This window comes from Heptranchias perlo, chromosome 28 (genome assembly GCF_035084215.1).
Source record: "Heptranchias perlo isolate sHepPer1 chromosome 28, sHepPer1.hap1, whole genome shotgun sequence".
Classification (NCBI taxonomy): domain Eukaryota; kingdom Metazoa; phylum Chordata; class Chondrichthyes; order Hexanchiformes; family Hexanchidae; genus Heptranchias; species Heptranchias perlo.
Genome location: NC_090352.1, coordinates 23,525,692 through 23,550,603, shown reverse-complemented (window position 1 = coordinate 23,550,603; position 24,912 = coordinate 23,525,692). Strand labels below are relative to the sequence as shown.

General features: G+C 42.1%; 1 protein-coding gene across 1 annotated transcript in view; it reads left to right on the top strand.

Annotated features, from left to right (window-relative positions):
* The first annotated feature begins 375 nt into the window (after positions 1–375).
* The window catches only part of LOC137299268 (sialate:O-sulfotransferase 1-like), a 55,100-nt gene continuing 30,563 nt past the window's right edge, over positions 376–24,912 (top strand). The window contains exons 1-2 of the mRNA XM_067967932.1: positions 376–802; positions 24,166–24,280. Of these exons, the coding sequence (XP_067824033.1) occupies positions 376–802; positions 24,166–24,280 (542 nt within the window). The remainder of the gene's footprint in view (positions 803–24,165; positions 24,281–24,912) is intronic.

The window sequence follows — 24,912 nt, the reverse complement described above, 5'->3', positions numbered from 1 at the left end:
AATTAACTTAATGGAGGGGCATGCGTAACTGAATGGAAATAAGGACAAATTCAAGTGTGTCTCTTTTCTCTTTAGGTTTCATAACTGCTTTTGAACTCATTCACCAGCCTCAATATTCCTTCATTCAGGCTTCACCATGCACTGGCTAAAAACGTGTCTCAAGGAAGTGGATTCTAAAACAGAAGCAGTGCTTTTTCAGTGCTTGAAAACCTCACTCGTTTACACGTGGTGATGTGTGCTGCTCCACTGATGCCTGTCAAAGAGAAGGAGGTGCAAGTTTAAAAAAATGCAGATTTTTGAAAACTTCAAAGGGATGGAATGATTCCCAGCCTCATAGTCTAACAGTCCTTGAGGTGGAAGCTAGGGGGAAAGGGCATGGCCAAACACTTTGTCAGACTACAGAGATTTCTTCGGCGGACACCCATACTCTTCGTTTTCCTCATTGTGGCCTACCTGATGGCTGGCAGCCTGCTGCTACTGCAGCGGTCAGGGTTTTCCATACAACTGGGCCCACGCAGTGCCTGGAATAGCCAGACAGTGCCAGCTTCTGCCACAACATCCCTAGAGAAAGTTATCCCTGATCCCGAAACAATATACAGCATGAAGTACAAATCCAAAATGCCAGTAAGCATGCAGTGGGATGAGCCAGCTCTTAATAGGAAATTTGGACCACGTTGGCTGATATCAGGACATCCAGAAATTGGTCATTTGAGAAGGAGGTGGTTTAACAGCTTTGTGAAGGAACAAGAGCCAAGACAAAGACTGGAGATCGGAACAGTAAAGAAGACTGTTGGAAGCAAAGGTACTAATCATTAAAAAGCTAATCCATCTTACGTTTCTTTCTCTCCTTCCTGTCTCCAATCCCTGTGTCTATTTTCTTTAAATAGGCAATTGATTTTCATATGTATTAAATTTTCAATAGATTACTAACAGTGATTTTTTTTTCTGTGAGGAAAATCATAACTGAATTAAGGTGAGCTTTGATGTAGCGTTGATGGTGTGGTGGCCCACAGAGTGTAGGGCAGTGTTGTCCAATATGTTATCTGGGAATCCAGATGTGGCTAATTGGATTTTTGATTAGCAAATAAAAAATGAGTAACAGACACTGTTGTTGGGCCCATGATCTCAATACACATGTGTACTTTAATCTTTTCTGCATTTATTGGTAAAATGGTAAGATGAAAAGCAGAATACGCAAGTATTTTTTAATTGTTGCGTGTGCTTTACTTCTTTGACAACAGTTTAGCACAGTCTGGTAGGTCCAATCTATGCTTGAAATAGGGGCGTATTTCACACAAAAATTGGCCTCCCTGTTTCTCAGGGAATTAATTGCCAGGAAGGTTGGCTGAGGCTAGGATTCTAGACTCATTTAAGAAACAGTGGGGGTAATTTTCACCTTCACCGCCTGGCTTGTAACCTGGCATAGCGGATTGCACACCTGTTGTAACCTTTCCAAATTACTGTCCAGGCGGTGAAGATGATAATTGTTAATTGTAGCCATGTGATTAATTGTATTCAGGTGGTGGGTATCCATTTATAGGAGGGAGCTTATCTAGGGGGTGCTGGGTGTGTAAGGGGAATCTCTGTGAATAAAGGCTTGGAAGCAACTGAAGACTAGACTCTAGTATTCTATCTTTCACCACCTAGCTATCCAATTTATTACATTAAATGCCATTGCTCAGTTTTGTTCATTTTTACACTGTTGATCTGTTGACCTGTGATGTTTAATTTTTTGTCAATCAAAGGAAAGAGATGACATTGAATTGTAATTAGTTGGCCTCTTATCAACAGATTTGTTTTGTGCTAATAATAATTCACAATGTTATATTAAAAACAATAATTAATTTTAAAAATTAAACTTTATATATACAATACAAACAACATTTCAAAAATTAAGAACTTCCATATTCTGTACAACTTATACTATTTAAAGCATTACATTGTGAGGTGACCCTTCTTCAGGATCTTTAATAATTTCTTCGTACATTTACTTCTTTTAGTAAAACAATCCGACAGTTGATGGCTTGAATTTTAGCGATTTCCTTTCTCTCCAGCATTTGTTTCAAGCCAGCAAGGTCAATCCGTAATCTTTTCTCACTCACATTTTTCGTAGCGTGTACAGTAATTACTTCCTGCGAGATGAGCATAGGCTTTGGAAGTATGACGTTGAATCCCCAAAGAGCCCTCTTCATCTGAACACACCCTGGGATCTTCTGAAAGGTTCATGGGGTGGAGAGATGTGAGAAAAGGAAGAGAAGAAAGATTATCAAATTACTTCTTCCCTCCACTCAAAGAAGTGGCACCCTGAAGATTATTTGGCTTCTTTGTTGATCCTGAATTTACTTAACAGAGGAAGAAATGTTTTTTTTCTTTTTCTTTTGACCTCCTTGGTTAGTCTTCGTTACTAATGATTACACACTTATGTGCATTAAACTGGTATCTTGTTTTCAGGGTGTTTTGTCCTGCCGTACATGATTTCTATTTACACTTTCCCCACAGGGAAGATGAGTTGCAGCTGTCAGCCAGAGGAATAGAGTAACCCCAGCTAAATTTCTCCATGACTGCCCCTGATTCTGCTTCATTGCTGGCTGACAGGAAGCAGGGTTGCTGTGGGAGTGTGACAAATGATATCAGTTTTTTCTCTCTCCTAATTTGGAGTGCCCTATTACCACAGGACTCTCGAGTAAGTGGCCTGGGCAAGAACTGTAGCAATCAGGACCATGACTGATGGATTTCTTTAAAATCACCCAGTACTAACCTAAGCTCCCTCATACCTCTGTGCCACTGGATTATATATGAAGTGTTAAGTACATTTGACAGGTGTTTGCTTTCAAATTTAATGGACTGTTGGTCTTTTTCTTGTTCTTACACTAGTGTTATATAGATTTTAAAATGCTGGTTTGGGGCAACACTTATATTTTTCTAATTTTAAATTATTAATTATAGCAGTCTGAACATTTTTAGTACTTTTTTAAAACTATTGAATGCCCTTTAGCAATGCTGCCAGGATGTCAGATGAATGATATCTACTCTAACCTCAGTTACAGATTTTCACTGGGTTCATTTGATGTATCGCTAATATTATATAGCCTGCAGGCTAACTGTAGCCCTTGCAAAGCCTCTGTTGCAGCCCTTGGACTGAATCCAATCTGATCTAATAGGACGCCAGCCAGTCCTGTAGACCATGCTTCAGCAGTGGTTGACGTGGTTAAATGATCCGACTCCCCAGCGCACTTCAGCACCTCCTGCTTGAGTCCACTTCAGCTGCTCTGACCCAGGCCTGCTCCCACTGAGACCGCTTCAGTAGATCCTTCCCCAAGATGCTCCAGCCACTGTCTGTCCGCATCCATTTCAGCTGCTCGTGTGTGATTTGATTTATGGCAAGTTCGTCAGTAAGTCGCTATTTGGGATTGTAGCTCTCAAACAGAATTTAGTGATGTACGAAAGGTTATTCTTAGGACGATGTGCTTTAATGTACTGGAATATACTTGTGTGATACCACCAGTGACACCCGCACTTGACAGTCGTGTTAAATAGCTTATAGCACTCTCAAGAAACCACCTGTTCAGAAGGACGAAGCCTATAGCTGTTCTGCTGGGTGTTTTTTCACAGCCGAAACAGAAATAGTTTTAAAATTGTACATACCTAGTATTAATCATTACTGAAATCCTCGTGACAACATTGAGTCAACTTATTTTATTCAGACAACCCCATAATTCTAAGTATTTTGAATGAAATATTCATAATTCACAGGTTAAAAGAAACTGCCTCGTGATTAATGGGTAATGTCATCAATGTTATTTATAGGATTAACCTGTCAGCTTGAGGATTTTCCATGTAATTTATCGGAGGGAGTTCTCAGGCCAGTTGGCTGTCAGAGTTAAAATTGCAAAACAATGTTCATTTCTTCAGAAAGGTCAAAACTGATTACTTGCGATGGTCCCAAATCACATTTCAAATGTAAGGGTAAACTCAATGGACCCGTGCTCCCAGAAGGCAGCTAAGTTTGAAGAAAGTGTGGATTGGACATAGGGTTACAAGACCAGAGGCCGATTGTGGGAGTGCGGGATTGCTAAATTTGCCCTGTCGTGTTTTTTTAAAAATATGTTTAATTGGACATGGTTTAAGCCTGGCAGTGGGTTCTCAGCAGGGTGGGGGGGGCGGTTAATGCGCGTGGGAAACTCAGAAATAATTTTCCTACCTTTTTGCACACGATCGCAACTTAATTGATGGTCCCTAACGTGGCTTCTGGGCTTGGTGTCGCCACGCTGCGCAATGGGCGTGCTGGCAGTTGGAATATTTAAAGGGCCGTTGCAAGCATGGCTTTGTGGGAGAAAGAAGAAATGGAGCAGCAGAAAAGAAAGCCAGCCCCCGCCCCCCGGTTCAGTGACTCCGCACTCGGGGTGAGGAGCAGGAGGGAGATGCTGAACCCGGCTGATGGGAGGAAGTGCCCTGCCTCTGCTACCAAGAGGGCCTGGCTCGAGGAGGCAGAGGAGGTGACCAGCAGTACCAACGTCTCCCAGACTTGGGTGCAGTGCAGGAAGCATTTCAATGATCTAACCAGGTCAGGAAAAGTGAGTACATTTACTGATTCACCTGCATTCTGTGATGCACATTACCCCCTCCCCCCCCCACACACACACACTTTGCCCTTCGAGGCCTAGTTCATCACATCACCCCTCACACACACTTAAGGCTCAGTGTCAAGTGACCTTCATTTTCTGTGCACTTCCTCACCTCTCCATTTGTGCACCCTCCACTCCCACTCACCCCAATCCTGATGCAATGTGATCAATCTGTCTGATAGTCACCCTCTGATGCATCTCTTCCATTGTCAGCCTCACACAAAGCAATTCATCCATCGGGTGATCTCGTCACCCTCACTCACTCACACATCTGTTCTTTCTCCCTTTGTAGGAGGAGAGCGCAAAGTGCAAAGGAGAGGGCCAGGACTGGAGGGGGCCAGCACAAATAGTGGCCCTCACAGAAGCGGAGGAGGCGGCCTTGGAGCTGAGTGGAACGGTTGAGTGCCTGGCCGACGGGGATGCCGAGACTGGAACCCTGCAAACGTCTGGTGAGAGATTTAACATCCCTCACACACAACATGAATTGATGTTATCAATGATTGACCAATTGCACACCTCAGTATACTCATTACAAACTCACTTCTTATGATGATTATTAATATTGCTTTATGTTCTCTTCCAGGGCCTTCAAGGATCGATGAGGAGGCACGGGCCATGGAAGAAGGCGATTCCTCAGAGGAGCTCCATTTCTCTGAGGGTACACCGTCACACCATATCCAGTCATGGACCAGCGCAGTTACGCGCACTTCGGTGGGTCCTGTTAGGCAGATAGTTGGGTTCTCACCTGGTGATTCAACACTCACAAGTGAGCACGAGCAGATACTGGTGGCAGGGCCAGCTGTGGAGACTCAGCATCGGGTGCGGGGTGGGGGAACGCTCTCCTCTCCAAGCTTTGCACAGCTGGACACAGATGATGAACCCTGAGGGACATCGTGGAAATTGAGAATGATCGAGGTACAGCTCCACATTTGCGAGGTAATGGAAAAGGTGTCACGCACACTCTCCACAATAGCAGATAGGATGGAGGAGTCCAACTCCATCGCTAGTGGATTGGTGGCGCAGGTAAGTACGGGAATGTCTTCGACGGAGAGAATGGCAGCCTCGATTGAGCATCAAGCATGGCTCTCAAATGAGTCCATGCAGGTCATGACAACGGCCATGCAGACTCTGGATTCCAACATGTCTGCCGCCTTAAACAGGCAGACAGAAACTTCATATCCGTGGCCTTAGAAAATGGCACATCTCCTCACCAGGCTGCTGTCCGGCAGAGTGGTGGGAGTGATGTTGCGCCAACTCGGGAGAGCGATGATGGCGAAAGGGGACATGGATGTTGGGATTCCACTCAAAGCGCTCCCACGTCTCACCCGTTACCCCCCCCCCCCCCACCCCCCCCTCCAACCAGTACCCGCAATGCTGCCTCCTTTCCCACAGGTGCAAGTGGAGCATGCCCTGGGCAAGCAGTGGACCTAAAATAAAAAAGAGACTGCTGGAAATATTCAGCAAGTCTGGAAGCATCTGTGGAGAGAGAAACAGAGTTAACGTTTCAGGTCGATGACCCTTCGTCAGAACTGGAAGAAGTTGAAGATTTAAAAGTTTTTAAGCAAGTACAGGGCTCAGCAAAGGGTGGTGGGGATGCGGGGGGAGGAAGTGGAAGGGAGGAAAGAACAAAAAGGAAGGCCTCTGATAGGGTGGAGGGCAGGAGTGATTAAATGACAAAAGGGATGATGGTGCAAGCAAGGATGGTGGTAATGGGACAAGTAAAGAAACTAAAGATGGGTCCAGAGGAGCTGTAAATGGCAACAGCAGAAATATTACCAGCACCTGCTGTCTGAAAAAATGGGAGCAGCGGTTATGATCTGAAGTTATTGAAATCAGTGTTGAGTCCAGAGGTTGTAAAGTGCCTTATCGAAATATGAGGTGCTGTTCCTCAAGCTTCCATTGAGCTTCATTGGAACAGTATAAGAGGCCGAGGGCAGAGAGGTCAGAGTGGGAGTGGGACAGAGAATTAAAATGGCAAGCAACTGGAAGGTCAGGGTCACGCTTGCAGACTGAGTGGAGGTGTTCAGTAAAGCGATCACCCAATCTGTGTTTGATCTCCCGAATGTAGAGGAGATTGCATTTGAGCAGTGAATACAGTAAACTAAATTAAAAGAAGTACAATCAAATCACTGTTTCATCTGGAAGGAGTGTTTGGGGCCCTGGACGGTGGGAAGGGAGGAGGTGAAAGGGCAGGTGTTGCATCTCCTGCGCTTGTACAGTAAGCTGCCGTGGGGAGAGCAGTTGTTGGGGGTGATGGACGAGTGGACCAGGGTGTCGCGGAGGGAGTGGTCCCTTAAGAATGCTGAAAGGGGAGAGGGGAAGATGTGCTGGCATCACGCTGAAAGTGGCGGAAATGGCGGAGGATGATATGTTGAATGTGGAGGCTGGTGGGGTGGAAGGTGAGGACAAGGGGAACCCTATCATGGTTCTGGGAGGAAGGGGAAGGGGTAAGGGCAGAAATGCGGGAAATGGGACAGACACAGTCGAGGGCCCTGTCAACTACAGTGGAGGGAAATCATCGGTTGAGGAGAAAGGAAGACCTATCAGAAGCACCGGTGTGGAAGGTGGAATCGTCTGAAAAGATGTGACGGAGTCGGAGAAACTGGGAAAAGGGAATAGAGTCCTTACAGGAAGCGGTAAGTGCAATCAAGGTAGCTGTGGGAATCGGTGGGCTTATAATAGATATTGGTTGACAACCTATCCCCAGAAATGGAGATAGAAAAGTCGAGGAAGGGAAGGAAAGAATCGGATATGGACCAAGTGAAGGCGAGGGGAGGGTGGAAATTGGAAGCAAAGTTGATGACATTTTCCAGTTCAGTTGCAAGAACAGGAGACGGCACCGATATGGTCATCAGTGAACCGGAGAAAGAGGTGAGGGAGGGGTCCTGGGTAGGACTGAAACAAAGAATGTTCCACGTATCCCACAAAAAGGCAGGCATAGCTAGGATCCACATGGGTTCCCATAGCGACACCTTTTAAACGAAAGGTCATCAACCTGAACATTAACTCTGTTTCTTTCTCCACAGAAGCTGCCTGATTTGCTGAATATTTCCAGCATTTTCTGTTTTTATTTCAGATTTCCAGCATCTGCAGTGTTTTGCTTATGATCAAGCAATTGACCTGTTTATTGCCTCTGGATTCCACATAAAATTTACATTTTATGCCCATATCACCAGAGGACAATTAGTATCAGTCAAGTCGGATCCTTCTGTGATGGACTAAACTGCCAAACAGATTTATTCAATTCGAATCATTTTCAGGGGAAACAGTAACAACCAGTTGTCAAGGTCAATTCAAATAACCCAACAGTTTTGAACCAGGATTAAGCAGACAAATCAATTCAGCAAATTGGACTGGAGATTGCACACCTTTCAAACTAAAGATAGACAAACACTTCTTGGAAGGGGATTAACTGCCCGGTCCCTACAGGTTAGTCTTTCTTGGAATTATGTAGGCATCTCTCCCTCAGGTGTTGTGTCTTGCCGTCTTGTCTGTTGTGGCTAGGTAAAAGCCATAACTAACTGGTACATCAAAAGTGCCCAAACCTTATATCTTTAAAATTTTTCTAAATACACCAATGCCTTTGAGAAGCCAGTCTTTGAGAGAGAAGCACTTTATTTGAATAATGGACAGCAAGCTCCTCAATACATGTGCAAAGGCATGCTGATGGCCACCAATAGTGTCTGACAAGTGCTGTCTATGTTAAGGTTTTCGTGATTAATTGATTAATAGCCCACTGTAGTGCTTCAGCGTGCTTGGTGTTTGTTTTCCCAGATGCATACACTGTTACTAAGCTACCGTATTGGCTTGACTGGCTTTTTTCTGTTAAAATTAAATTATCCAAAAGAATGTAAGCCATTTATCTAGGATGTACTTGCAGAAGGAATTTTTAGGGTGGTATCTTTCTTAGAAGAACCTATTTTAATTGCAGTTTCTATTTGGCGGGCTGGAGAGGTCGGCGAGGAAGATATTGGAGAAGTTGTGTCCTGAGATGATGAAGATGTGGATGAGGGTTTTCCGTAATAGCGGAGATGAGTGAGAATCTATCTCAAGAGCAACTTTGATGGAGACTTGAGTGCAGGTCACCTTTATATCATCTCAGTTCTTAATTGCGCAGTCAGATATTGCATGGGGGTGGGAGGAGACCAAGAGACGAGAGAAATAGCTTCAAAACGGAGCACTGCTTCTATGGTCCTGGTCTAAAGCTGGTGAGTTTTTAATAACATTTTAAAATTCTGCTAAGGACAGAGAGAGAGAATTTCCGCAGGGATTTCCCGATCTGGCGCTTTAACTTATAGTGGAAGATCAGCAGAAACCCCCACAAAACAGGGTTTTCAACCGTTTATCATTTCTCCGAAGTTTGTGCTCATTTTCTACCGAAGGCAGGAGGCGATCAGAAGAACTCCTGCAGAAATTACTAGTGAGAATTTTTTTTAGTTCAACTGTGTCCTAAAGTATGTGTCACTACAAGCAGAGCAAAAATCATACTCTGATACAGAGGAGAGGTTTAAATACAGTGCATGGTGCAGTGTGCTGGGGTGCTTTTGGCTGTAAGTTCACATCTAAACACATTTCTAATCTCAGTGTGGCAGTCAAGCAAGGTGGAAAAGAGAGTTTTATGCATTTCCTGACAGAGAATGAATGAGAGAGAGAAGATTAGTGGACGAATCACTCTTAGTGCTTTCACACATCACCTAGCAACTGGTCACAATGTACAAGAGGCCTAAATGCAGGTTGCCTGCTTTGGATTATTCTAGGCAAGCCTGGGTCTAAAGGTGTTTTTATGGAGTCTAGTTTTCTTAATTTGAAGTTATCTGTTAATTTGATACTTTTTTTAGCACTAACACCTTCTTTGCTGTTTTATTTAAATTGCTTAGTTTGAATTACAGGATAATTTGAACTATTTTCTGGGGGAAAGCAAAAAATGACTTTGAAATCATGGCAATAAACTGTATCACTGTTTCATTTTTTATTCCTGTTTCAGGAGATCAAGCCCTCCATGCCTTGCTCCCACTTTACAATTGGAAACTTATCCAAATTCAGCAGTTTCTCCCCCTCCAGCAATCTCTCCCAACCATTTACAGGCCTCTGAAATGCTGGATTCTGGTTATACCTTGTTCCTCACACCTTACAATCCCTACCCGGCTAGCTGACTTATTTGGTTGGGGGGCCCCCTAATACCCAATGCGAGTCTAACCAACACCACGCTCTTATGCACGTCACTGAATGAGGCTACTATTCCTTTCTTCACATTGAAAAACCCGTTACCAGATCCCTTTCTACAGAGTAAGATGCTAGCGACAAAACTTTAGGTTAGTAATTCTCAATTTTAAAGTAAGAAGAGAACAGGAAGGAGGGGAGGAGAGACAGACATCATTGGAAGGAAATAAAGGGCAGGGAGAACCAGAGAGAAATCTTGTCGATGGGAGAGAAGAGAGGGAGACAGATGGTCTTAAGGGAGTAGAGGGAGCAAGATTATTGTGCGGGGGAGGTTAATCTCTAACTATGGGGAATGAGAGGCATGATTGTTGATACCTAGTGGGCCTATGTTATAAAACAACACATCGTCTCACTCACCATGAGCAACGCTATGGAAAGTCCACTAATATGTAAAAGTATATGGCTTGCTAGTGCGACACATTAGAATACTAATGAACTGTTCCACACTGTTTGACGATAAGAGTTCCCTACACAATTCCTCACACAATGACTTTCCATTCTCAGCTGTGCCTGTTGGATGACTCCACATACCACTCTTGTGCATCCCCTGTGTTCACAAATAGCAGTTATGCTGGTATCATGCCTGCTGATGCCCCCCAGCACTAATGCTGCCAAAGCTTGTAGCCAGAGAGTTAGGAACTTATAGTATAAGCAACCCTCATCCCAGCCCCAGCCAATCTGACAGGGCTGACCTTGTTAAGATTTCTCAAATGAGTTTGGGGTTCAGCGTATCTGGCTCCCACTTTTCTTCCAAGCCCTTCTGCTAGACTTCCGTTGGATGGGTCACCTCAACCCTAAAGAGACCTTGCTTCCCTCCACCCCAAGGATCGTAGTTACTAGTTGGTCATTAGACAACTGATAAGTATGTATTTGAGCCCTCGCTACATTGTCAGCAGGTACGAGGGAGTCCCTCAGCAGCAGCTTGCTGGGCAGCACAAGTCATCATAAAATGTGTGAGTGCATTGCCACCATCTTCCTGACCACATTATAGACACGTACCACACCCTATCGAATAATGATTCCAACAGTTTGAAGGTGTTGAGCTTCAGCAACAGCTGTTTGCCTGTCTGCAGTGTAATCAAAGTAGGCACCAAGCCCTGGGTGTATGAGCTAATGTTCTTAAACCCAGTCTCCAGGTAATGCATTCCATGAGCTGGCATCCAAAGTCTCAAAAGATTCCTCATCAGTTAACAACAGATATCTACTTTCAAAGTGGTGGGAGGACCTGCAGAAAGCAGCTTGTGATGTGACAGTCGCCTTGATGTTTTAGATATCCAGTACCAGGCTCACTCATTGCCAACTGATCAATCCAGTTCCACATGTGAGGAGCTTTGGCAAATAAGTGTGGCCAGTGTGAGGTCGAGTATTTCCAGAGTACTCAGTAATAAATGAGGTGGGTCTGAGTCCAAACTGAGCCTGTAACTATCTCCCTGTTTTGTCATAAATCCACTTCCTAGTTTGGTTCTGCATCTCACAGACGTATTGGAGGAATTCTTTCCATTGCACGGTTTAGGCGTTCGAAACCATGAAGGAGAAATGTTTAGACACATGTCTTATACATCTCAAGCCTAATCTATATTGGGACTTTGCTGTAATTAAAGAAAACTGAGAAAAACTAAAGTCTCGTCTCATCATGGTTATAAAGAACTGCGTCCAGCTGAAGTTTACATCCACCATAACCCCCAGGTACTGATATGAATCAACAGCTGGGACCAACATCCCTTGTTATTTCCAGTCAATATCTTTGAAATCTCCTCTTGAATCATAAATGGCCATAATACTTGATAGGGGGACACCCATCTTGCCATATTCCACTGGTTAGCTCACTGTTCAAGGTGACAAGTAGAGTGCATTAAATCTCCGGGTGAGTCACCAACAACACAATGTCATCTGCGAAATGGAGTGTCACAATACTTTTAGAAATGCCTGCAACAGACATCCTGAGGCCCTTGCAATGCCATCCAAGACATCTTTGATGGAAATATCTGCTAGAATGGGTGACGATGGACAGTATTGACTCACTCCTCTTTCAAGAGGTTCACTGGGTTTCGCATCTATCCTGACACAGATCATCTGAATCTTCGAGGTTAGAAACAGCCTTGAAATTATGAATTTTTCTCTTATTATTGATAATCTACACAAGATATTTTTGTTGTGTCAGTATCATTATGGGGGTGAACTTTGTCTTGAGCAGTTAACGCAAAACAGGCAGTAGCATCAACAGCCTGTTTTACACTCTGCCCACTGGAGTCAGAAAGGAGAATCGGACAGAGTGTAAAACGAGCTGGCATTTTGCAATTGCAAACTTTGCGCCACTGCCCGAGACAAATTTCAACCCCCCCCACCCCCATTTCTTTTAACAACTGACCATTTTCAGCTTTGGTTCTGTTTCTCAAAGCTGTAAGCTGATGTCAACAACTTTGTTTTTTTTCTTTTATTTAGTATATTGAGAGCTCAGTGTTGGATATAAATACCTCCACCAAGCAGCAATTTAAAAAAAGAATGCTGGCAGGAACTCGGGTCCTGCTGTTTGACTGCTTTGCTGGTTTCTGTGGTAAAGCAGCAACCGAGATTGAGCATGCTATGAAGTTTATGAATGTAGGAAAGGCAAGTGAGGCAGATTAGGGGAGAGCGACAGGCTTACAGAAAATGGCCCAACTGTGCTTTATGATCTACAGCCCAGGAATCCTACCCATGGACTTCACCAGATCAATATTCATAACACTACCCCCAACCCCCCCCCCCCAAAAAAAACCTCAAAGGGCACAGAACAGGGAGAACAGAGGGCCATCAGTCTCATGAAACATGCTGTGAAGTGCTACTAAAAATCATATTAGAAAGAATGAAAAGGAAACTTGGTAGGGAGTTTAGAAGCAGGAATGGAGCTCACATTAGATACATGGCTTATGAATGATTTGTGAACAGAATAGAAATCAGGAGAAAGTGTATCAGTGCTTCACAGATCACAAGAAAGTGTTTGAAAGGGCGAAGCATGAAAGATGAATAGGTGTTCAGCAATGAGTCGGAGTTGATGGGAAGACCTGAGATTTATCAGGAGCCTTAACTGGGAACAAGAAGTAAAATGAGAGTTAGTAATGAGCTAACAAAATGGACAAAGGTCAGGAGAACAGTGCGACAAGGATGTGTTATGTCAGCCAGTCTTTTTAACATGAACTGTGAATTCATTGTTACCTTCAGTTTGAATGATTTGGAAGTTGATTTCAATATAAATGAAAAATTGATATACAACCTAAGGTATGTCAAGGGTACAATACTGACTGTAGATGTAAAACCCCCCAGAAATTGACCTTAGAGTGGACAATACAATTTTTGTTGGGTACTTAAATAATAATTAACGGATGAAGTAACAATAAGAAGTTAAATGGAGGATAGCAATTGTAAAAGGAAGCCTCAAAAAATTATGGTGGGAAGGCACATTCCAGGGTATGTGTGAGATGATTCCACCAAAGTTGGTGCAATTAGGGGAAGGTCACTTGTCTTACATGCCAATGACAGGGGCGTGCATCATTAAGGGTTGATCTAAGGCACTCACAAGCTATATGATACTGGAAAGTCGAGCTCAAGCAGTTGGTTCCAGGAGGGTGCTGGGTCCCCTGCCCAGAAAGATGTTCTAGGTGCCCCTACATCATGAGGGGGCCATCTTGAATTGATTTTTTAAAAATTACAAAGATTTCTATGTGGTCCAGTGCCATGATTTCAGCCTGGATCCTCAGTTGGGCCCTACTTTTGCCATTGGTCAGACCTGTACAGTGGTCTTATTAGGCATACCATCACCGATCCTACGCTGAGTCCCTCTGAGGGACAGGAAAGTGGGAACTCCCAATGTAGGGAGTTCCCATGACCTTCCCCCCACCCCCCCTTCTCCTCTTGCACCAATGGCCTTGTTTGGTGTGGTCAGAGTTTCTGCCCCCAACAGGCCACCCCTAAATCCCTGACATCAAGCCAGGTCTTGACCTAATTTGCAACTCTTCCAGCGCAGTCAAGCCAAAGGCACAGTGTAAACGTGCCAAAAGAGCTGCGGATATCTGAGCCCCAAGATGTTTAACAACATGAAGGAATTTCTGTGCAATTCCAAACTCAAGCTGCTGATGGGAATTTGAATTCTTTTATGTTATGTTTGATCAACAGCATTGTATAGATATGTAAACTAGACTTTGAGCAGTTAAGTAAGACGGTTGGAGGCATTTAAATTATAATGCTATAGATATAATCTGAAAACATAGGTAGTCAGGAAGAAGGACCAAGAAAGAAGTGATGAGATGGATTATGATGGGAAAGATAACAAATCCTGGGTACATTATTCGGGAGTCACAAGGAAGGTTTTTGGAGTTGTTACTGTCTGGTCAAGTTGACAGAAACAGATGAAGTGGAAGGCAAGGAATAATGTGACTAGATGAAGTGAGGGACAGGGAAGTGTAACATCAGAGTCTGATACAATCATAGACTGGGAAGTGTAACATCAGAGTCTGATACAATCATAGACTGGGAAGTGTAACATCAGAGTCTGATACAACCATAGACTGGGAAGTGTAACATCAGAGTCTGATACAACCATAGACTGGGAAGTGTAACATCAGAGTCTGATACAACCATAGACTGGGAAGTGTAACATCAGAGTCTGATACAATCATAGATTGGGAAGTGTAACATCAGAGTCTGATACAATCATAGACTGGGAAGTGTAACATCAGGGTATGATACAATCATAGACTGGGAAGTGTAACATCAGAGTCTGATACAATCATAGACTGGGAAGTGTAACATCAGAGTCTGATACAATCATAGACTGGGAAGTGTAACATCAGAGTCTGATACAATCATAGACTGGGAAGTGTAACATCAGAGTCTGATACAATCATAGACTGGGAAGTGTAACATCAGAGTCTGATACAATCATAGACTGGGAAGTGTAACATCAGAGTCTGATACAATCATAGATTGGGAAGTGTAACATCAGAGTCTGATACAATCATAGACTGGGAAGTTTAACATCAGAGTCTGATACAATCATAGACTGGGAAGTTTAACATCAGGGTCTGATACAATCATAGACTGGGAAGTTTAACATCAGAGTCTGATACAATCATAGACTGGGAAGTTTAACATCAGGGTCTGATACAATCATAGACTGGGAAGTGTAACATCAGAGTCTGATACAATCATAGACTGGGAAGTTTAACATCAGAGTCTGATACAATCATAGACTGGGAAGTTTAACATCAGAGTCTGATACAATCATAGACTGGGAAGTTTAACATCAGGGTCTGATACAATCATAGACTGGGAAGTGTAACATCAGAGTCTGATACAATCATAGACTGGGAAGTGTAACATCAGAGTCTGATACAATCATAGACTGGGAAGTTTAACATCAGAGTCTGATACAATCATAGACTGGGAAGTGTAACATCAGAGTCTGATACAATCCACCTGTGTAGTGTTTGGAAGGTATAGCGTGCACTGGTCACCAGCTTGTAGGGAGGAATGAGTGTGGTAAAATCAACAGCTGAGAACAATGTGGCATGAGGTTCCTTGAGGAGTATTAAAGGAGATTATTACTGCAAGGTTATGGGCACACAATGTGTCAGGTTTGTGCTGTGTCATTGGGATAATTCCTTCCTTATCCTTTTAACAGATTCGAAAAGCTAGAGACAGTAAAATGTCTGAGAATTAACTTTTATTATTGTTTCAAATCATTTATCTTAAACCTTCATACAGAATATTACATGTTTAGCCCTATGTCTAAAATCAATCTGTGCAGGGAACTTCTTAGGAAAATCGCAAGCATGGCTTATCCAAGTCGATTGACATTAACTGATTTTGGAGGTCGGCAAAAGTGAAATGTTGTATTTCTTTTTATACCATTTTCTTTTATGATCTAGTTCCTGCTGGATTCAGCACTACTGGATGTTTTATGATCAGATTGCTAGACAGGGATGAGGGGCCTCATATCTTGTCACATCATACCGTTACTTCCTTTCATTGCTTTTCCTGAGCCATTGCTTTGTTGTACAAACATTTGATGTTATGCTCTATAGTAAAAGGAACCTATTGCCTTTTTATTCTCTCTTACACTCCCCCCGCTGTGATCAAAAGCTTGTGTTTTAAAAGTCTATATTTGTTTTAACCCATTAGCCTTTTAGCTCCATATTATCCAACTAGCTTATTTATTTAATAATCTGTATGTGCCTACCCTTACAGTGCAATGTCTTCGGCCCTGAAATTCAACCTCTCCAATATTATCAGTGTCATTGAGGGGAAAAGATAGGATTTGCGAGCAAACAGTTTAAAGCAATTCTGCTCCATTAGCTGTTCTGTCTTTATTCTGTATTAGAATAATGTAAAAACATATCTATATTCGTACACTTATTACAATAGAACAATGGATGCCTGAGAAATTTCAAGGCTGTGGTTTAATAAAAGGGTTAAGAAGATGTTGTAAGAGTAAAGCTTGAGTTTATAAAGGTTAGCATAAAAAGATAAGAAGTTTTCTTAAAAATACAGAATCTTACAACACCAGGTTATAGTCCAACAATTTTATTTGAAAATCACAAGCTTTCGGAGGCTTTCTCCTTTGTCAGGTGAATTCCACATTCACCTGACGAAGGAGAAAGCCTCCGAAAGCTTGTGATTTTCAAATAAAATTGTTGGACTATAACCTGGTGTTGTAAGATTCTGTACATTTGTCAACCCCAGTCCATCACCGGCATCTCCACATCATTCTTAAAAACAGGAATCGGTCAATAGGCCCAACCCTTGTCATTGTATCTTTCAATTCCTTCCCTCCAGAAACACATCTATTTGGTTCTTGAACCTATTAATACCATTTGATTCAATGACCTTCCCTGGTTACTAATTCCAAAGTTCAGTGCGGTTCGTTTGAAAAAAATATTCTGCCTGACTTCCTTTCCTTGCTCCTAACTCCCTATTTTTTAACTTGTATCCTCAAGTATTTAAACTCTTCATCACAGCAAACAACCTTGAAGATTAGATAGTGATCTTGAAGTTGCTCACTGTTGTTTGATATTATTTATAATATGTACACTTTATGTGGCATTTTGGGCCCTTTTTGTGATACCAGTGATGTGCGGCTAATACTGCTTCATAAAATTTAATTAAATCACACATCCTTTTGAGTGCTGAAAGCTGGCTGACAAATGCAGCAATGACTGACTAGAGGACATTGCATCGGGAATTATTGAATAGTAAGTTAATTTCACAAGTGAAGGACACCCACATAATTCACAAGCAATATAATTACAAGTGTGTTATAAAGATCTCAAAATCATCTTACTCGTATGAGCTCCAGTTGCTAAAGTTAAACAGACTTACCTTTTATTAGTGACGTTTTGGTCTGACATGTTTTGGTTTGATATGGGAGTCCTATTTCTTCAGCAGAAAGGTCTGCTGTGAAGTAGTCCATGGAGAGACAGTGTAAAGATGTTTGACTGTGGTATGACAGCACAGAATGTTCAACAACAGTTATTAAGAATTAATTGTGGGGAACTGGTTAGTGCTCACTAGGTACAAATAGAGCACATTTATTAAAACTTTCTTCCAACTGCTGGCAGTTCCCAGGGAAGTAGCAATGTTTTGAGACTTTTTCTCACCTTTGTGAGAAGAATTTCTTATCCCTCATATGTAAGATAACCACTACATCATAGTATCATAGTATGTTACAGCACAGAAGGAGACCATTCGGCCCAGCGTGCATGTACTGACTCTTTGATAGAGCTATCCAATTAGTCCCATTCCCCTGCTCTTTCCCCGTAGCCCTGTAATTTTTTCCCTTCAAGTATTTATTCAATTCCCTTTTGAAAGTTATTATTGAATCTGCTTCCACCACCCCTTCGGACAGTGCATTCCAGTTCATAACAACTCTGCGTAAAAAAATGTTTCCTCATGATGCCTCTGGTTTTCCTGCCAATCACCTTAAATCTGTGTCCTCAGGTCACTGACTGTTCTGCCACTGGAAACAGTTTCTCCTTACTTACTCTATCAAAATCGTTTGAACACCTCCATCAAATTTCCTCTTAACCTTCTCTGTTCTAAGATGTACAACCCCAGCTTCTCCAATCTCTCCACATAACTGAAGTCCCTCATCCCTGGTAGCACTCTAGCAAATTTATTCTGCACCCTCTAAAGCCTTGACATCCTTCCTAAAGTGTGGTGCCCAGAATTGAATACAATACTCCTGCTGAGGCCTAACCAGTGTTTTATAAAGGTTTCGCATAACTTCCTTGCTTTTGTATTCTATGCCCCTATTACTAAAGCCCAGGATCCCATATGCATTTTTAACGGCCTTATTATCTTGTCATGCACCATCAAAGATTTGTGTACAAACACCATCCCCCCAGGTCTCTCTGTTCCTGCACTCTCTTTAAAATTGTATCATTTCGTTTATATTGCCTCTCCTCATCACTTCACACTTCTCTGCGTTAAATTTCATCTGCCGTGAGTCTGCCCATTTCATCAGTCTGTCTATGTCCTCCTGAAGTCTGCTACTACCCTCCACATTGTTTACTACATTTCCGAGTTTCGTGTCATCTACATACTTTGAAATTATATCCTGTATGCCCAAGTCCAGGTTATTAATATATATCAAAAAGAGCAGTAGTCCTAATACCGACCCCTGGGGAACGCCACTGTATACTTCCCTCCAGTCTGAAAAAACAACCATTCACCACTACTTTCTGCTCTCTGCCCCTTAGCCAATTTTGTATCCACAGTGCCACTGTCCCTTTAATCCCATTAGTTTTAATTTTGCTAACAAGTCTATTATGTGGTACTTAATCAAATGCCTGTTGAAAGTCCATATACACAACATCAACTGCACTACCCTCATCAACTGTCTCTGTTACTTCATCAAAGAACTCAATCAAGTTAGTCAAACATGATTTTCCTATATTATATGGTGTCAATTATTTATGGCCCCCTCATTAATAGAGAAATCATATAAAACTCTGTAAAGCTCCATCTATAATTATCAACATTGTGATGAGTGCACAAAATATTCTTTTAAAAAACAACTGCTATACTGCCATCAAAGTATTTTGTGAGAGTAATATTTTCCCTTTTATAGTTTTCTTTTCTCTCTTTTGTTGTTAGATTTTCTCTCGCTCTCTCAAAATGCCTATGCCTATTTCTGTCTCTCATTTCATCTCCCCTCTGCACTGTTTCATGGTTTCTGACTTTCAATGTCTCCCTTTGTATTTCTCGTTAAATAGTGCCACTGTTGATTTCGCATCCTTTTAATATTTATTTATTTTCCCAACTCCAAATCTTTACTCCTGAGTTTTCATCTGTCTTCCTTTAAGTGTCTCTTCATGTGTCGCAGTTGTATTATGTTTGAAAACTCAGCCAATCATATCATGAAGGCCCCAGTTTCAATTCTGAGCCTGTGCTGAGTTGGCTGATCTCAGCTGAACATCAGAATGACTTCTAGTGACACTGGACAAGGGAGGGGAGAAACGTGTATTCCTTTCATGTGCTGGGCAGTGATCTGCGAGAAAGCAGACTGAATGGTACCAGTGAGATCAGTGAAGGTTTTCTATAACCAGTCACCAAGCTTGTTGAAGCTGGACATGACATCCCTCTCCAATGTGGCAACCTAGGCCTCTATGGCAACGGTCTGAGCAACCATGAGCCATTGTCATGACAGCCCCTGCTACAACAAGCCCCTGTAGTGTTGTGCAGTCAACATCTAATGTACTACAAATCCTGCCGATGGACTCGTGTACCTCAGCACCATCTGCAGCACACTTTATGATGTGACCTCTAAACCTGCACCAACGCTTGATGCTCTGCCAGAATCGTCCTTTCAAGAACAGGATGAGTGAGCTCTAGATGTCCAGACTGTTAAGCTGAGAGAAGATGCACTCTGACTCTCTGACCACCAACCCCTTACACCATCATGTACCACCACCACCTGCTGCTGGTCAGTTATGCTCTGCAGGAATACGCAGTTCTCAGCATGCTACCCATAGTGGTTATGATGACATGCATGCAACATGCTTATGATATGAGGCTTTTTCTGAAAGGAAAGCAAGTATGGAATTAAGTGAAGTAATACTTGCAGGGGAAGGCTAGGGGCTGAAAGAGCACTGCATTGCCTCATGCACATTGAGCACTTCAAGCACTCTGAAACAATATGAGGGGGGGAGACATGCACATTCATGGAAGGTGTGACTGGTTCCTCTCACCTCGCATGGCCTGCTAAGGTCTGGGATGGAGTACTTGGGGGCTCCTTCACTTCATTTCAAAGAGGATTTACATCCTCTGCCTGACCACCTGCAGCAGGACATCCACAGCAGCACCCCGAGAAGCAAAGGCCTCTGTGCCCCGCAGATGGCCTCAGTGACATTTTTAATAAAATAATTTGCTTGGGTGCTCCATAGACAACGCCAATGATGCCTACCCCTTTAAGCTGCTGCAGGCCTTAAAATCCTGCTGCAGCTGACTCTGCATACTCCAGTAGTGTGAGCACTGGAAGAGCATGGCTGGCATAATCTTGGCACAATAGCCGGGATCACTGCCCAAGGATTTTCAGGGCCGTAGAGCTTGAAAAGAAATTTCATTTCCACATATCAGTTCTGCTTCTATCTGCTCACTGACGAAAGGAATCACATTTAATTCAGCTACTCAAAATGTCTCTTCCCATAAGCTGGCACTGGAGTCTCCAACTTCACATGAATTGGCTCAAACTAATACTTTACTTTCTATAACAATCCAGTAACTGTGGAAATGACTAAAATTAACCATAACGTACGACTATTTAATGTAGAATTCAACATTTCCACAGAGGAGTGGATTGGGAGGCCAAGACTTCTTTAGGAACACTCCTCGCATGCAGCATGAGGGCAGCATTTGAATCTGCACAAGTTAAAATTTGCTGCCTACACCCCTATCAGCAGCTTACCAACTGGGGCAGATTGAGTGTAAATGCCAGGAACAGCTGTGATTTCTATCTGAATCTTCCCATCCTGTGCTACAGTGGATTAATGTGTTGGATTCTTCAACAGGGGCAGGGGCGGAGGGGGGAGTTATTGTATTAAACAGCCCAGATTTTAAAGACATCTGCTAATGATTTCTGTTGTCTTTGGCTGTCAATGCATTCTTACCATCTAAGGATTAGAAGAGATGAAGTATAATCTTAAGATAAGTGCTGTTTTTATTGAAAAAACAACAATTTGCAGTTACATATCACCTTTAATGTAGGAAAACACCCCAAGGCGCTTCGCAGGAGCGTAACAATAGTGAGAGGCAGCTCCTTTGCTGCATCACGCTGGGGTGACCTTATCACACCGTCTACACGCAGTCATTAATTCCAAGCAATGGATATCATTGCTGTAACTATCTGGAGCCTTTATAGCTTTAATGTTCCTTTTTTCATATTCCTACTTACATTTTAGACCCTCGTTATATCATCCATTAATCAACTGAACTATTGGTTTCAACTACTTTATTTCATTTCCGAAAATTATGTGGCGGAATTCCATCGTACAATTGAAACATTTGTGCAGAACTGTTAACTGCTGCACTCAACAGCGAGGATGGTGGGCATATTCGTTGGTATAGATTTACTGGACTAATTGACATTCACTGCAGCAAATTAAAAGCTTCTTGATTGCTTTTTAATTATCTTTAATAAGCCTTTAACTCATACTAATTTGCTAAATGGTATAACAATTTGTCATTTTGCCCTGTTGACATTTAAAATGCTTCGTACAAATTAGGTTCACATGAAAGGTGTGCTTCAAGAGAGCAACTACACAGCATTAACCTCCTCTGGAGGGGACGCCACTCTTATACCCACAAATTAACTTTCCTTGCACCTTTTGTAATCATAATCCGAGGGAAAACACAGCAGGAAAGAAACTGAGCTTTTGTGTTGTAGCTGTTGCTTTTTTTATTAGGAATTGCTGTTCAGCAAGAGCCAAACAGAAATCCGTGTTTCATTGTAGTAATATTATCATTTACCATGAAAGTAATACTTCAATACCTGACTGAGTATTAATGTTTACTATTAATGGTGAAACAGTAATTTGTCTGTAAAGTCACATTTCAAAGGAAAAATCATTTGTATTTTGTTATTTTTATGTAAAGAATAACTATTATTTGCAGTTTAATATTTGATTAAGGGAAGGGGTGAATAATCAGTCAAGATGAAGGGAAGGGCAATGAGGGATGTGATGAGAGATAAATTGCCATACAGAGTGAAAGAACAAAAGGCGTATCCTAAATAGGTCATCACAAGGCAAGCTTGCTTCTGACCATACTGCTAATAAGGCCAGTAGCTTGCACATTAATGAAGCTGGATCTGTGAGGGAAGGGGAGGAGAGAGTGGACTCAGAATAAAACCGAATATTTGTAAGGCACTTTGAAGTTGGTGAATGCTTTATCATTTGTGTTGGTGTTGCTCTTTTGCCTTGAAGTTGTGCTGTACAATATTAGTGACGAATGTATTAACACATTTGTATGAAATTCTTTTGTCTACTGCTGCAGCAAGACTTAAAAGATTCCGTGGCACTATTTCGAAGAAGAGGAGGGGAGATCCCCCCCTGGTGACCTGCCAATATTTATCCCTCAACCAACATCACTAAAACAGATTACCCGGTCATTATCACATTGCTGTTTGTGGGACATTGCTGTGCACAAATTGTCTGCCGCATTTCCCACATTACAACATTGCTTACACTTCTAAAGCACTTCATTGGTTGTAAAGCACTTTGGGATATCCTGAGGTCGTGAAAGGCACTTTGTTCTTTTTTAAAATTTATTTATTTTAAGTGCATTAGTGGATTTGTTACTAATATCACAAAGCACAATTTCAAGGCATATGTTTGTTTCCAAATACATCCTGTAGGGATGCATCAGTCAGCACTTGGAGTCTTGTGACATGAATGATTGAATCTGTGTCCTATTACTGTAATAACGCTGCATGTTGCTGCTCCAGCAGTCTAATACCACATCTCCACTTTGCACTGATTTTCAAAAAAGTGGCCACGCTAAAAGCTATGCGTATGTTCAGAACTTACCTATTTTACATATTTCTGCTACACTAGCACAATATATATTATGAATTGTAATTTTTACATAATTATTGTTTTGTGTCTTTGAGGACATTTGTTACACTGAAGGTGCCAGTTTGAGAAACGAAGATGCAAATTATGTCGTCGGTCTTCTGTAAATCCAGATTATTATTACGAAGTAGCAGTATTGTCATAAAATTGTTCCTTAGCATTAGGGTGATTTAGCTCCATGCAAAGAAATTTAAAATGTCATTAAAATGCTGCAAACTACCAATGCTATTCAAATCAAGTTTTGTAAAATGCCCAAGAACATTCCAAAATCTCTTTCACATTGAGAAGTCAGTTAAAATGGAACAATGTGGACATCCTTAATACAAGTAACTTCTTGGGGAATCAATTCCAGATTCAGAAACGCAAAGCCATAACGTAGATTCTATTGTACCAAATGTTAGTAAAGGAGTCTTTTACCAGTGCACTGCATTATATTGATAACAACAACTTACATTTATAGCGGCTTTAATGCAGTAAAACATCATGATGCTTCACAGGACCGTGATCAAACAAAATTTGACACGAGCCACAAAATGAAGATGTTAGGACAGGTGATCAAAAGCATCTTCAAAGAGGTAGGTTTTAAGGAGCGTCTTAAAGGAGGAGACAGAGGTGGAGAGGTTTGGCGAGGGAATTCCAGAGCTTAGGGCCTAGGCAGCTGAAGGCACGGCTGCCATTAGTAGAACAATGAAAATCGGGGGGGGGGGTGTTGTACGGGCTGGAGGAAGTTACAGAGATAGGGAGGGGCGAGGCCATGAAGGGATTTGAAAACAAGGATGAGAATTATAAGTGCTAGGTGTTGCTGGACCAGGAGCTAATATGAGTTAGCAAACACAGGGGGAATGGGAGAATGGGACTTGGTGCGAGTTAGGATACGAGCAGCAATGTTTTATATGAGCTCCAGTGTACAAAGTTAAAGGTAATACTGTATGTTCATCATCTGTTGCATAATGACTTCATAGTTCACCAGCAATAGGCAATACAGTTTGAATAACTCAGGCTAATTGTTAGTATTTGAGTCCGTGAAATTAGATTGAAAATTGAACAGCTTTTAAAAAATATTTGGATGAAATTTAGTTTCAGCATTACATTTTTATTGCGAAATATGTACTGTTGCTTGGAACAGATAATCCTTCGAATGCCCCCTCCTCTCAAACAGTGAACACAATATGTAAAGTGTGATGTAGAGCTTAAGGTGGCTTTGATGTATTTTTCAGCCACGCACATAGGATGTTTCAGAGATGAATCGAAGGAAAAGGCTCTGAAAGGAGCAGTGTTTTATGACTTTCGAAAGATGACTGTTTCGCAGTGTCAAGACAGTTGTGCAGAAAGGTAAGGAAAAGTCTCAGTGCCCTGTCTGTGCTTTACACCCATTTTACAGTCTCCTTTTGTGTTTCCCCTTTTTGTCCTGGTTCTAATTCCTCTGTGATTACAATTGGGGCTGGGAGTGAGTGTGAGTGTGAAGGGGAGGGGGGAGGGGGGGGTTATAGAGGTTGGGGGAGGGAAGAAGTGTTTGGCCATGATGGTCCGACCATCACATTGTGGGGGAGGCTTAATGGTCCAGCTCGTCTTTTCCTGCCCGTCCATTTGGTATGTTCGTATCGTATGTTTGATTTGTTACAGAACTGGTTAATCTTAAGGCTTTTCTTTTGATTTTTGGATTATCTCCTCTCCTCTCAAAACTCAGTGGTGAGAACTCATCCAACCATGGTAACAAATTTAAGTCACAAGAACTCCTGGGACGTGAGCTCGCAACCTTCTGATTGGGAATTAAGCACTTAGTGACATGTCATTCAATTTGTTGGATTTTATGTAAGGAGCTGAATAATTAGAAAAATTACTTGCTAAAAAGCTAAACTTGTCTTTCAGTTTGAGCTTCTCGTTCTCAACGTCACCAAAGTCTTACAGGTCAGGCAGAGGCCCGAACACCGAGAATCAGGACATTTTAGAGCACTTTGTTAATA